The sequence below is a fragment of the Larus michahellis genome, chromosome 3 (genome assembly GCF_964199755.1).
Source record: "Larus michahellis chromosome 3, bLarMic1.1, whole genome shotgun sequence".
NCBI classification, from domain to species: domain Eukaryota; kingdom Metazoa; phylum Chordata; class Aves; order Charadriiformes; family Laridae; genus Larus; species Larus michahellis.
The window spans coordinates 46,746,158-46,761,874 of record NC_133898.1 but is presented as its reverse complement, the minus strand read 5'-3'; the positions used below and the strand labels follow the sequence as shown (position 1 = coordinate 46,761,874).

The 15,717-nt window shown below is 42.5% G+C and overlaps 1 protein-coding gene across 1 annotated transcript; it reads left to right on the top strand.

Annotated features, from left to right (window-relative positions):
- The first annotated feature begins 917 nt into the window (after positions 1–917).
- Positions 918–2,746, top strand: PIGM (phosphatidylinositol glycan anchor biosynthesis class M). The gene has a single exon (XM_074579996.1). The coding sequence runs from the start codon at positions 997–999 to the stop codon at positions 2,260–2,262; it is 1,266 nt and encodes a 421-aa protein (XP_074436097.1). The 5' UTR covers positions 918–996; the 3' UTR covers positions 2,263–2,746.
- The last annotated feature ends 12,971 nt before the right edge of the window (positions 2,747–15,717 follow it).

The following is a 15,717-nucleotide window of genomic DNA, read 5'->3' as shown; positions in this document are numbered from 1 at the left end:
TCTTTCAGTCAGACACAATTCAAATGTGAGATACGATCTATAGCAAATATCTAGACAGGGCAACTTTTTGAAAAACATACAAAACCCCTCAAAATACAGGGAATTAATGTCTTTGTTACAAAGAACTTTTTCTAAGGTCTGATTTTCATGCCACTGTTTCTGATCTAAGTAAATGAGAAATTTACTGTGGAAGGAAGCTTACCTAAGTGCTTTAGAGAGAGCTCACAGGTCTAGGCAAAACACAGCCATTTGCAGAAGGTAAATAACAGATGTTATTTTTCCTTCTTCTTCTTACTTAACTGCTATTGCATATGTTGCCTCTCTGCCCATGCAGCCTTACAGATTTGCGCTGCAGGCTGCTCCCTACCCTTGAGAGGGCGAAGGCGCAGCAGCAGCACTGTGGGTGGTGAGGCCCCCCAGCTCTCCCTACACGCCTTGACAAGGGTGCCCATCCTCTAGCAAGGCTCTCAGCCAGCGCTGCGGGACCGCGCTTACTGCGGCAGGCCACCGCAGTCTATCGCAATAAATATAAACCATCACAATAATAACAACGCGCCGACTCCAACGCGGCAAGGGCACACAGCTCTGCGCGCCTTTCCGCAGATGCGCTACCCCGGCGGGGCAGCTCGCTGGCGCTCCCCCTGCCCACATCCCGCGGCCTCATGGGGGGGCGGACACCCGGGCCCGCAGCCCCGACCGGTGGCAGGCTCTGAGGGGACGGCCCGCCGGCGAGAGCGCCCCGCCCGCTCCTCCAGCACTGCCGCCTGCGGGAACCGCCGCGGCAACGCTCTCTCGCCCGGGCCGGGCAACGGCTTCAACCGCCGCAATACGCACGCGCCGCCGCCCAACGGCCTGCGGCAACGGCTGCGCGCATGCGCGGTGCCGCCTTTCCGTCCCCCCCCGGCGGAAGCCAGGGCCGAGCGCGATTGTCTCGGCTCCCGCCACCGTGGGGCACCTGCGCCCACCGGCGGCGGTCGGGTCGGGCCCTGCGGGGGCATGGCGGCGGGGCGGCCAGGGGTGGGCGCGGGCGCGGTGCTGGGCGCTGGGCTGCTGGCGAGGCTGGGCCTGGTGCTGTACGGCCTGCAGCAGGACAGGGCCATGCGGGTGCGCTACACCGACGTCGACTACCGGGTCTTCACCGACGCGGCGCGGCTGGTGACCGAGGGACGGTCGCCCTACCGGCGGGCCACCTACCGCTACACCCCGCTCCTGGCCTGGCTCCTGACGCCCAACGTTTACCTGGCCGAGGTCTTCGGGAAGCTGCTCTTCGTGGTGGGGGACATGGCGGCTGCTGTCGTCGCCTACCGGGCCCTGCGGCGCCGAGGGTCCGCCGCCGGCCAGGCTTGGGGGTGCTGCGCCGCCGCCTGGCTCCTCAACCCTCTGCCCATGGCCGTCTCCAGCCGGGGCAATGCCGAGGCCCTGGTCGCACTGCTGGTGCTCGCCACCCTGTACTTCGTAGAGGCAGGGAGCATAGGGAAGGCCGCAGCCTGCTATGGGCTGGCTGTGCACATGAAAATATACCCACTGACCTACGCGTTGCCCATAGCCCTCCACCTGCAGAGCAAACAGTGTGGCAGGGAAGGGGCAGTGGGTACAGGGTGTGACAAAAAAACAAAGCTTACATTTGCAGGGTACCTCTGGCAGCTTTTTGTGAAGGTCCCGAACTGTGATGTGCTGTTCTTCGGAACAATTGCTGGATCTCTGCTGGCTGCATTGACTGTTGCATTTTACCACCTCTACGGCTGGGAGTTTTTGGAGCATGCCTACCTTTACCACCTGACCAGGAGGGATATCCGTCATAACTTCTCTCCCTATTTCTACATGTTGTACTTAACTGCAGAGAGCAAATGGAGTTTTGCCCTTGGGCTTGCAGCTTTTCTGCCCCAGCTGCTTTTGCTCCTGGCTGTGTCCATAGCATTTTACAGAGACCTTGCTTTCTGTTGTTTCCTACACACTGCTATTTTCGTGAGTTTTAACAAAGTATGCACATCCCAGTACTTTGTCTGGTATCTCTGCCTTTTGCCCCTCATAATGCCCAGTGTTAAGATGTCCTGGCGTCGTGGCGTGCTGCTTCTCTTTCTGTGGTTTGTTGGACAAGGCCTGTGGCTCGCTCCTGCGTACTTTCTGGAGTTCAAAGGACATAACACTTTTTTACTTATATGGTTGGCAGGCTTGTTTTTCCTTTTTATTAATAGCCTCATAATTGTTCAGATTATTTCGCATTATCAAAAAGAAGTACAAGTTGCAAAAAAAGAGCAGTAATAAATGGGCCAAAATCCAGAAACAGTGCTACCGTCTTTCATAAGGCTTTTGATACCATCAACACTTTGTTTAATACAAATACGGGTATATTGTACTAAAGTATGTTGTATGTAAATGACACTCTGTCGGAGCTGTGAGGGTACTGATTGGCTGTAATCGCCCCAGTCGTGCCCTGAGCAGTGTCTACAGGTGTACCTGTCACTCACATGGACCTTGAAACTGCCATCCCTGTCTCCTGCTGCTCCTGACTGGACTGCCTGGAAGGACCCTGAACCAGTTCAGCACATACCATGTCTGGGGCTGTGGGTGGACTCTGTTACCAGCACACATCTGCCTGCCATCTGCAGACAGAGTGTGTCTGCATCCTGGTCAGTGAGGGTACAGCCTGTGCCGGGGTCACCCTCAGCTCCCGCTCGTACCCCCTTGTGGGGCAGCCTCAATCTTCTTACTCCCTGGCACCCTTTTTCTCATAGTTACTTTACTCGTTGAGGGCTGTGGTCTCTGTCTAGGAAAACACAGGAGATTATAAAGGGATGTTGGAGTTTGACAGTTTTGTACATTCCAGTAAGTGGGTGGGGTACTTTGCAAGGGTTAAGCTAATGAATAAATATAAGGCAATCGCTTAATATGTACACTGGGAATTATTTTTTCTTTTCACAGGAACATTTTAGCGATACAGTGTTTGTGGCCTGTATCCAGTCTTTCTTCAGTGAAGTAGGAAAAAAGTGGTTATTTCATACAAGTCATTAACCACTTGAAACTTTTAATTTATTTTAGAATTGAGATATGACTGTTCATTCAGATACTGATTTTTGCCTTTTCAGTGCTGTTTGAATTTTTGAACAAATTTATTCCTCTTGCACTTAGGGTTGTGGTTTAGTGGTGGAATTGGCAGTGTTAGGTTAACAGTTGGACTTGATGATTTTAAAGGTCCTTTCCAACCTACATGATTCTATGGAGGAAGATTTTTTCCAAATTACTGTCTTGGATCACAGAGATGTATAAAGCAAAAATATTTGTGTCCCTCAGTGCTACAATCTAAAAAAGTGGCCCACGCTTTAAACTGCTGTTAATTAACAGTAATTGTGGATGTTAACAGTAGGAAAGAGTCAAAAGTGCAGCTAGAATGGCACCTATGTCCCAAAAGCACTAGAGTTTATACCAAAAACTAATTGTAAATGTAGTTTCTCAGTAGTTCAGTATCTCTACTACTAAAAATAAAGGAGTTGAGGAAGTGAAGCAGTTGCCAGAAGAGAAAGAAAGTTTTAAAATAGGAAGCTGTACGACCTGTCAAAACAAGGTATTTGTTCCCAGATGAGGCACAAGAAGATGGGGAATTGAGTGTCGGGTGGTAGTGAGAGCAGTTCAGAGACATTTCAGAGTCAACACTCTCCTCAAGACCATCCTACAGGTCTGGTGTACACAGCTCTTGACAGGTGGAAACTGGCAATGTATTTTTTAATAAAATCCTAAGTTTAAATAGGCATATGCCAAATTTAAGAATTTTCATATTTGCCTCAGCTTTTAGTTACATCCTACAGGAAAGCGAAACCCTTAGTGTGTAACATGGAGCAGAGCTTCAAGGCAAAATAACTTGAAGCACTCGGTGAGATTCCCAGTGTCGTTAGTGGGAAAGACTGGCCAAGCGGGTTTGCCTCCCAGGTTCATGCTTGCCACATTGCCTCCCTGAACCCCTGCGTTCTCCTGAGGCAGCCCTCTGCCCTAGGACTGCTGCAGCTTCCTGGCTTTCTTACGTACATGGTTTTCTTTCCTGGTTGTAGTTTTACCTCGTGAGGCTGAATTGCAGCCTTTTGATCTGTGAATTTTTCCCATCACTGCTTGGCCCCATCGAGGTGGTTACCCGGAAGGAGAGGGAGCCCCAGAGCCCCAGCAGCCAAAGGGGGTGTTATCAGGTGTGACCATGTCCTTACGCCACTTTGGCCCAATTCAGCCTTTCTGATGTTGTGTTAGGAGGAAGGATGATTTCCCGGCTCAGAACAGTGGGGAGAAACACCTTTACATTGTGAAGATCCTGATAGCCTTCTCTTTGTAAATCCAGAAATTGGATGAGGCAATGGGTATTCTTTCGACAGACTGTTTTTTGGGCAGGTCTTGCAGATGCGTCACTGATTTCCTTCCCCTGATTTTGCCCGGGATGAAGGAAGGCTTCTAGCACCAGCTTGTCTGCATCTTCCACAAGAGGTTTATCAGTCAAAAGCCTGGTGGCACAAGCCACATTCACACACAGTTTAGTTTCATACTAATCACCAAAACATTTTGTATGTGCTGTGAGTATGTGAACAAAAAGTGTCCCGTGTGGTTTTATTTTCCGTGGTAGAGTTTGACATGCCCAGTTAGTGTTTCACTAGAAGACCAAAAAGGCTCTTCTGTGCCAATACCTCTATTCACTCCATCCCAATGTGCGAGCAATAGCTCATTTTCCCTTGCAACTGGTCTTCTATTACCAGGTATACACTTTTCTGTTGAGAACAGCATGTTTTCTTCCCCCAAAGCAATGTTTCCTATCTCTGTAACAACAGACCCAATTATGCTGTTTTCCAGACTTTTCCACTCCCCTATTTTTTCCTTCCTGTTGGCAAAGAACGCAAATGAAAGCCAAAAGGCATTTCCAGCTTCAAAAACCTTAAAAAAAATTTAATTTTGAGTTACTGTGTTCATGACAGAATTGTAATGTTGTTTTTTAGTTAAGAAGTAATTTTCTTATGACAAATACATTCTTGATCCATTAATAGCTAAATAATTTTGAGGCCTTCAGAAGGCAAGTTCTGCAGCAACAGGGACTGAAGAGTACCTTCCCTTTGCAGGTCAACACCAGCCCTTCAGCGACGATTTGAGGAAGTCGTGCATAAATAAGTTATAAAAAGGGCTTTTATACAAACTTAGATTTACAGTCATCAGTTTAATAATCCAGTATGAGTCCCTCTTTTTACAGTTGCTTTGTAAGTAAGCTAGTCACTCAAGTGTGTTTGGAATTTAGAAATAATTCAGTGACTCATAAAAAGCTGGATGGGAGAAATGAACTGAAAGAGACGAACAGGAGAGATATTTGAGAGTTTAGATCTCGCAAATTGCTTTAGGTAGTTAAGTGGAATTGAATAACTTTATTCACTGATAAAAAGCATTAAATCAAAATAATCGTAACCAAGTGCAGAACAAGTTATAATTCATGAACAAGTCCTGGTGATTAATTATAATGCCCCTAAAATTTAACAAATTCATTTCCTATGGAACATTTATTGCTTTTGATGGTATTCAAATTCTTTTACTTAATGGTTTTATGTCGATTTATCTTCTGGTAATTAGGAACTGAAGTGTCTGAATGCTAGCTTTCATTCCCTGCCACTGGTTGCAAAATTGTAGCGCTCTCTATTTATTAAAAAAAAAGATTGAAGTGCCCAATTAAATGTGTCTGATTTGCACAAATTTTTCACATTGTACTGGATTCACAGGTGACTTTAGTCAAAGCTTCAGCATTTAACTGAGAATTTGCTGTAAAATTTATAAATGGAATTACTCAAATAACAAGGTAAACAAAAATATAATAATAAATGTTTCATTAAGTTTTAGTATGCGCATGCGAAATTACCATCTCTGACACAATAACCATGTACTCGGTCCTTATTAAGTAACTGCCCTCTCTGTGTTACCAGCATTGTGTTGACTCCTGTAATAGTAAAGGCAGCAATTATGTGCTCTAAACTGATCTCATCCGTTTTCTTTTTCGAAGAAACCTTGAAGCTTTTATATTTAACAGCAAGGGGAAACTCCGATGTTTTTCCTAAGATTTTTTAGAGAAAGCAAATGTTAAAAGACAGTAAATTATGAGGAAATTGTTCCTTTTTTTTAGCTGAGAAGAACGAGGGCTGCAGAAATACATAGTGAATACGTGGAACTCAAAAAGAATATTCTTCATTTATTTCCCAAAGACAGCTGCAGAATGCATATCCTAATAATAGCAGCAGTATGGAATAGGATTATCCTGAATTTAGGATAAACCCTTTACTCAAACTGAAACCCAACCACTCATGCAACTTTCTTGCTTAAGGGCATATTTATGTGCACCATATGCACAAACCTAAATATTTACCTGCACATACAGAAGCAAAAAGAAACCTACCAGTCAAGACACCTTTGAATAACATGATTTTTTGGAGCTGCCCTCTGTAAAATGGGTTGCTTAAATGTTTCTTCTATTCAGCACTCAAAATCTATAGTGACTCTAAAACTTGAATCACATAAAGTTTGATGCATATGGAAAGTAAAAGCCTATGCAGCAGGGATCTTGATTTGTAACAGACACATTTAAGAACTAATTAATTCTGACTATACTTGAAGGGGCACATTCCACCAGTACCCTGATGTTCTTCATCACAACAACCTGCACTGGTCATATTATTTGTGCAGGAGCCTTGTTTCGGTCTTTATGCAGGATGAATGAGGTCAGAGACCTACATTTTTTATGAGTAAAAGTATCAGAAAGTTAACAATTTCTCTTGATGATGCAGTACCATTTTTATCATTTTTTTTTAAATTACATTACTTTTCTCTAAGGACCTTAATAAACCCATGCAATCCATGCATTTTTTACAAAGTTTTAAGTCTCTTTTTCATTCGACACTGTCCAGTATATACAAAGAAGACCAAAATTTTTCATTTTTTTAACCGTGTAAGTCTATAGTATCTTGTTTCAGCAGAATTCCTCGTAAGTCTCCTTCCTGGCACATGCTGAGCAGGCATGGGCTTCTGCAGAAACAAGAAGTTGCTTATTGGTGGCAATCTTACTTAATGCATAGATAAAGCTTTAGCTCAGCCTCTTCTTGTTCTTAGAGCTTAACTTTCAGCCTTTAACCTTCTCTTCAGATAAAACATTTCATAGCTTGCACATAAAGAAATGACACATAAAGAGATGCTCACTATTTCCTGTGGAAATTGGTGGGAAAGCAAGCTAGAACATCTGTGGAAGAAATATCTAAAGGAAACGTCTGCATCTGATTATATACGAAGAGAGAACTTCAGCCTTGGAAATCAGCTGAAATGCGGCTAATTGAGCAGTAAGCCCATACTGTGAAACCTACATTATTTATATGAAGGGTATTCTATCAAGTAGGCGTTCCCTTTTTACCGGAGGAAAATGGGATCTCGATAGCAATTATCAGGCTGGATGCACATAACTTTGCTTCTTTCACGTTGTTATAAGGGGTCTATAGGATGTTACATCCTACAGTAGTACTTGTGGAGTTGTACAGGTGTGACCTGTAATAAGCTGTCGATAGGCAATATTATTGGTGTAGCAAGAGAGAGTATTAGTGAGCAGTCACTCTGAAACCGCTTTTTGAAGGTTAACTTAAGTAAAATCTGATTTCTGCTTCACAAGTCAGCAGCTGTGTTAATAGAGATGGTACTGTTTTGACAGTAATTTTCCAAGGAGAGCTGCACTCTGTGGCCCATATGCTTCCATTCTGTGCAAAAGAACATTAATTCAAATCCCCTGGTGATCTGACAGTCAACATTTTTTTAATCTATCCCATGTCCCTCCCACTGATCCAAGAGATTGAATTAGACAGGAAGCAGGCTTAGAAAATGAAGTGGAGAACAAAGTATGATTATCCTTCCTTTTTTTTCCAAACTGTATAGTGTGAATATGTTGAATAATTAAGATTACCTTTTAGAACACAGTCCTGTTTGAGCTAGATGTTAGAGTATGTAGAATATATAGAGTTCATATAAAGTATTTTACCTAAATGCACCTGAGGGAAAATTGACTGAATGGGCTTACATGGATTTTTGTCAAATGATACTAAAGCTACTGATAGTTTATGTCAGCTTCAATAGTAGGAATATTTTGCCATATCTTTCTGTTATAACAACAATTTAACAACTAAAAAGTTAACGAAAATTAGCAATACTTGTAAATTCTAGTTTCAAGCTTCTCATACTCAAGAGTTTGGGGGACATACATAGCCAGTATTCTCCACTTAAGGAGAACAAAAGCTATATCACACAGCATTAATAATTATTTCTTTCCCACAGCTGACATCTTCCTGAAGAAAGTAGCACTTCTTTTTTTTTATACAGTCTGGAAATTCACATGAGTAACAAGTACTTCTCCACCTTAAAACTGCGAGATGTATTTGAAAATAGATTTTAATTACCATTAGCACTTCCAAGTTTAGTGCTGGCAACAGCCAGCCTGTTAATTCCAGCAGTACAGGAACTGAAGTCATGACCAATTTTCCTTCATGCTCTAATAAACTGGTTGATTAAGTATAAAAAAGTTTGTTGCTGGAAGTGAACCAAATGTTGTTTGTGCACTGGAAACAAATACTGCATGGCTAGGGACAAAATTTGCATGTGCAGGATGGAGCAAAGTGATCAAGAAACAAGGGCAAAAGTGAGGCCCCAGAGACCTTGACTATTGTCTTGCCTCTGCCCCTAATTTACCATTAAGAAATTATTTCAGCTTGCTGTGCTGTTTTCCTCTGCCTCTTTTGATTGCGTGAGCCATTTAAATGACTTCTTCAAGCCATGATGTGTCTCCTAATCCATTCCTGTAACACACTGCCATGAAGTGATTGCAGTCTTGTTTGAAACAGTTGTGAGCCTGATTATTACTAAACCATAAACACTTAACTAAAGACATTTTGATTAAAAAAATATTCAATTTTTTTTTTTTTGGCATATATTTAAACCTTTTCTGCGGGATATGTTAGGTGCAATCTCAGCATTGCATTTTTATGACAGAGTGGACTAGTGCTGAAGATAAATGAAGATCTGGAAGCAGATTAACAGCACTCATGGTAAAAAGCTAGATGATTAAGAAAAATCATTTAGAAAAATTATAGTGTAGTTGATACCACAAGTAAATAAGATTTTATTATTACTGGTTCCGCGTGGATTGTATTGGAAGTTCTTACTGAAAAGGTATTAGGGAAATGAAACCGCAGACAGCTCTGCAGCTGGTATAAACAGTTACTATAGCCTCAGATATGAGCGACAGCAGTTGAAAAACTGTTTCTGTGTATTCATAAAACATTCTGTACATTACGCTGTTATCCAAGAAAGAATTACTAGTTGTGTGGCACTATGAAGGCAAATTATAATTCTGTGTTCAGATACAGGTGAAACAATAAATTCTTACACTTTGGTTTTTATATAAAGGTTTCATTAAAAGATGCACAGACTACCAAAATGAAATCCAGACCAGATGCGCTGTGCCAGAAGCAGTTACAGGGAGCTCTAAATTAGCTTCAGCCTTCTAAGCTTCTCGAACAAGTGCATGCACAGTGCTGGAGGCGGTAGGTGGTGGGAATGCACAGATGCAATCTTCCCCATAGCGTGCCCAAAATAGATTTTTCCATGGTTCTTAAGGCAACCAGATGTTGCCTTGATCTATACTATAATACCTATATGTATCTCCTCACGTATCTATACATATCTTAAAGATACATGTATATCCTATGTAACTATATATATCCTCATCTATAATAGTACAGCAGCAAATTCAGGGACTTCATGCCCACACCAACTGGATAAACATGTATTAAGGATATAGGAAGAGGCCTCGTTAGGGTTACAGGGACGTGTCAGGCCCTTTAGCAGCACGTATCAACAGCCTGAGAGTGGAGGGGTAGATTTGCCTCTTATAAAATGTATGATGACAGCCACTGATGTGTTACTTTATAATGTGGAACTCCAATTGCTTTTTAGTAGTAGTGGAGGCAGGCATGACTGTGTGTGCAAAATGAGAAGCATGCAAATAAATATGACTCAGAGCAAAAAGTCATTTTCATTATATTTATTTCATAGATGACCTTTAAAGGTCCCTTCCAACCCAAACTATTTCATGATTATATGATTCTGTAATGTGAGATCTAGAAAGATTAGAAAGTATAGAATTAAGTATAAGTAGAGAAAACTGATGTGAAGACTGAACAATGGTTGATCCTTCAGTAAGAAGTAACTTTGACACCAGCCCCGGTTCCCTTGTTACATATGTTCAGAGAAAAAGCTCACACATAAAGCATTTTGTGAATTTCATTACACTCAGAATAATCTTACATCATCTGGAGGCTTGAGGTTTTTTGATTGAATTCCCTCTGTGAAGAAAGGGTAAGAGAACCAGCCCTTTGCAGCCCTCTAAAGAGAACCAGCCCTTTGCAGATTCCTTAGTAATGGAAATGGTGAATGAATAGTCTCCTAATTTTGGAGACTCGGGACACTGAGGGTGCTAAGTTACATGGCTATGAAAGCAACTGAACAAATACATAAAAGAAAAATTTGTCAAGGGTTATTAAATACAAGAAACATCTTCTCTGGTCTTGGGAATTCACCAATCTGCAAATTGTGGCAAACTAGGGAAGCATTTCTGGGGAAATGTCTCCTCTGTTTGCCTAGTTTTCCTCTGCATCTGTTGTTGGCCACATTTGGAGAAGGATACTGGTCAGATCCACAGTGGTTGTTCCTGGGTTGTTAACCACACAAGTGTCCCCAGCAGAGCATTCCTATAACCAAGTATGCTCGGTTACTTGGTTATGCCCTGACATTTACGTCACTTGAAGAGTTGTGTCAGGTAACATCTCAGTTCTGGGCCGGTGCATATGCTTGCTCTTTTTTTCCAGAGTGGATGCTACCAGATTGTGCCAATAAACCACAACTGTGATTTGTTTCGTTGGCATTTCACAGATGACAGTTAGCAGCTGGTGACAGATTGATAGGTGAGAAGGGGAGAAAAGAGAAATCAAAGCTGACAAAACATATCTGTATGATCAAAGAGAGGTGTTTTTAGCTGGCCAGGCAATTAAAAATCAGGTAGATTCAGACAGCGTATTAGGCCAGGTAATTCAAGCGTACCAAGCCCCTGGAGCTTTGTTGCCTTCTCTCCTGAAAGGAAACCACAGCTTTCTTACGGGACTTCACATCTCTCAATGAGATGGGGGAAAGAAAGAGGGGAGGGAAAAACAGATACATTGGCACAACTGCAGTCACCTGTGCAGATAATGACTTGTGTCGTTGCAAAATAAAATAAAGATCCAGCCTTTAGTCAAAACCCTCTTTACTAAAGTCTTCTGTTTTAATACTAGTTTACCTTTAGTTCTGGAATTATATGTACTGCTGTTTAGGATGATTAACTTAGTCGGTAGGCAAGAAAAAATAGTGATGGCTCCAGAAAACAAGTGTGTCAGAAAATAAACTCTTTCTACCGACTACTGCAGTTGACAGGGCACAAGGTTAAAGAGCTTGGCAGATTTTGTGTCTAAACCACTATTTAAGTAAGTAAAGAGGAATGGGCGGCATTCCAGGCATAGCCGGTGATGCGCGGCCTGGACTGACCCATGCTGAGAAATTATTTTATCTCAGAAATTCAAGCCAGGCTGAAAACAGCTGCTGTGCTGGAGAGGCTGGAGGTCTTGTCACACCTGGGCTCGTGGCAGCTGTCTTTGGTAGGTCCAGGCTCCTCTAAGAGACGTTTCTTCCAGGTGTCGTGCATGTACCTCATCGTGCACCTTCTCTCTGTCTCTCCCTGGCATGGCACCTTCTGTCTCAGCAGGAAAGCAGCAGACAAATTTTGGCCTGCTTCTCCCTGTCGGTTCCCCGTCAGAGCAACCAAGCATGCCATTGAAATGTGACTTTGGACATAAGGAATTCCCTTGTGTTTCCAGTGTTTTAAATGTGAGGGTTAAAAAGAAAGTTCACTACAAGTGGTATAGGCCCCGTCCCTGGAGGTGTTCAAGGCCAGGCTGGATGGGGCTTTGAGCAGCCTGGTCTAGTGGGAGGTGTCCCTGCCCAGGGCAGGGGGGTTGGAACTAGATGATCTTTAAGGTCCCTTCCAACCCGAACCATTTTATCATTTTATGATTCTATGATATATTACAGGCCACTTGTGTGACTGCAGCCAGTAAGGTTTTTTATTTATCATTTACCAGTGATACAATTCCTATGTAAGTCCTTTACCAGTGATACAACTCCTATATAAGTCCTGTGCACGTAGACATATAGACATATCTGTCATCCATCGGCTCCATGTAGTTGTGGTCCTGAGGTCTTTGAACCTGGCAGCTAGCGTTAATCTGGTGTGAAAGTTTGTCCTGTATTCCTCTGTCATTCGTTGGTTCTGATTTTACAGTGCTCCCCTGAGAATTCAAAGAAAGCGAAAGCCATGGAAAGCTTCCTTGCAGTCTGGAATAGGTTAGGGTTATGAAAGTTTCTGCTTTTGTCTAAACCAGATTCATCCGTTTAATTATCCTCATACTAGCCCATTTGCTAGCATTTCCTTGCAGGCAGGCTAACTCTGACAGCATATGGGTGCCACGCTTGACTCTCTCATCACAGCGGGAGCAGACTTTGTTCTGCACTTCTGAGAGCCACCTCGTCCCAGGTTCTGCACGAGCAGGTTAGAAGTCCAGCAAGAGATATCAAAGGTAAACGCCGTGGCTCACAAGAAGTTTGAAAATGCCTTCTTTAAAGCCACTAGTCATCAGTGACATTCGCTGCACTCTGTCTCTTCACACTCGCATACTTTTGGCTTTGATTATGCCTCTGCAGAAGTGACCTTTTGTTACAGAGGCATTACAGACAATTTACAGTACCATATAAGAAGATATTTTTGTTGCAATTCATCGAGGCTAGCACCATATTAATTTAGCAGTCTGGAAAAATTAGAAGTAATTTGATCCTTAGTGTTGATTAGTAGCTGACATTCGGTCTAAAATTAATCCTCAGGATGATACAGTCTCCCTCAGCTGGGGACTTAGCTGCTTGAAATTTGAGCATTATTTGGGCCTAAATTAAAGTGTTTTCACAAAAACTGAGAAACTAATACAATTACATCTCCTTGTCAAGCCAAGGAGTTAGAAGTAAGCCAGGTGCTTTGACTGCAGGCCAAACCGAAACACTGTTTACAAAGGAATCATGCTGCACTAGACACTGAACATGCATAGTGTTCAGCAACTAAAAGGTCAAATATATTCATGAGAACATGTAATCTTATCTATGCTTGGTGAATAAATATGAAGAAAATATCTGTTAGAGAAGAGGAGGATCAGAATATGGAAAAAACCCCATGGCTCACATTTAGATGGGCAATGCGGATATTATTCCAATGCCAGATTTCTGCAAAGCAGTTTCAAGAACACTCATGAAAACTAAAGGATATACTTCAGCCTTGATAATTTAAATAGGTACTATGCTGCCATATGGCAGAGCTGCTTTCAAAGCAAATGCAGGGTTTTTGCTCTTCTGAGAGACCAGATGGCAAAGAGGTTGGTATCTAGAAGCTGTCACACCCAGGTCATCACCAGCAGTTAGTTGTATGGGACAGAAAGTAATTTTAATCTGGTAGCTTTTCATTAGTTTATGTGAAACACAAATAATGTGTACATTTATTTCCCAAACAGAAAAATATATAGGAAGAATCTTGTGATAAATTATACGTGTTCTTGTGCGGTATTGGCAAGTCAAAATTCGATGCACTAGAACTGTGAATTACTCCTTTTCACAAGAAGTGATCCTTCCATCTTCAGAGACTTAGCAGTAACATGTGCATATTGTGCAAACCTTCCTCAGACGGGGAAAAACCCAGACTCTAGCATTGCTGACCAAATGTCTTCCGAAAGCGTTACAGCTACTTAAAACAAATATCTTTTACGTTGCTTGAGCAGGTGAGGAAGAACTGATAGCAACATAGGATATCATCCAAATCAAATGATAAATGCTGTATTTGTGATTTGTCTCCGAAATAAGGCTCCAGAACAAGCTCCTGCAGAAATTCCATGACAAGATGTGACCAGACCTCAGTCAAATTGTTCAAGCAGGTCTACATGTGTGGTTTAGTTCAGAGCAGTAGTGAGGTGTCCTGACTTGCCATGTATTGGTGTCCCAGCTGTCCTGACTTACCCTGTGTTGGTTTGCATCGCAGTGTGCTGTCGATATAGAGAATCTGAATTTCTTTTGGATGAAGACCTGCTCCACGTGCCCATCTAATGAACGCCAGAACATCATAGGAATAAGAGGCTTCAAACCAGCAGGTGAAAGCACTGCCATGAATTTTATGGCATGTGTGGAACACGCATGCAGCCATGCAGTGCGCTTCAACCACGCTGAGCCATCTTGTGATAACCCCAAGTCGTCCTTGTGCTGTGTAAAGGTATGTGCAACTTCACACTGGCTGTCAGCTACCAGACCTCAACTCTTTGAGAATGGCTCTGGTTTCTTCTACTGAGGCAACCCCTCATCAGTATCTTTTCCCATCTTTCTGCTCTGCTGCCATCCCTGTGCTAATGAACTCTTTTGAAGGGCTTGTCTCACTCTCTTCTCTTTCACTGTCCCCCTCTTTCCAGCTACTGCCTTTCCTGTTGGTGACAGCAGTCTCTTCAGCTTCCCTTTGGACACCTTCTACCACACACAAACTGTAGTAATGCAGCACAGGGGGGCAAAACCAAATCTACTCTGCAAATCCCCCACAATGTCTTTGGGGCCTCAGCTCTGACTGCTCCAGCCTGCTTATCTGTTCTTATTGCACTGCATTGCCTGCTAACGGTGGTGTAGCCTGAAGTGACTGAAAACGCTTTATTTTTTGAAAAATCTTTGGGTATATATTCCATTTAATTGAACTACAAACATACATGAACATTTCAGCATTCGAAACACAGGTTTTCCAAGCCTTGTGGAAAACAGTTCAAGTACAGAAGGGTAATTAAGGGCAGAATTTAGCAAATACACTGGAGCTTTTTCAGGATGTTTTTGCTGTGCATCAGCATGAAGGGGAACTTCCTTTCTCCCGGTAGCAGGGAGTCTAGACCAAAGGCAACTGAGTCAAGGAAACTCCTACGGTTTTATTTTGGCAACTTTGTGTTTCCAGATGAAAGTCTATCACTCCAAGAATTAAGCAAAAAATAAGGCAGGGCCTCTAGATTTTCATCAATTTTGAAAAAAAAAAAAATGAAATCAATAGTAGACACAGTCATTCTGAAAATCATCAGTCCAAAATCTCAATTCCTTTTTCCTTCTTGAAAGAAAATATATTTTCTGAGGTTTCCTTTTCAGTTTTGGATTAGGCTTTCCTGATTCAGCCATTTGACGCGAGAAAAAATTATACAAGGAAAAAAAAAGTAAAACATCAAACAATCTTCATAGTCTTCTTTTTTCTGGAGTAAAACAAAATCATCTGATCCAATCTGCTTCTGACAGTCTTAGTTGCTAACTTTAATTTAATTTAATTTAATTTAACTTAATTCCTCTCCGTTCCTCACAGAACTACATCTTATTCACATCTTGGAGAAGTTTCAGGGCTTCCTGTTCGGGTGTCCTATTTAAAACCCACACAGACAGTTAATATTTTCTTGCAAGAACTGAAGATGAAGCGATTTCTTATTAGTTCCTAGCTCACCTTTGTGATTGCCATAGTACAGTAATCATGTCAGTGCTCATGTTGCCAGT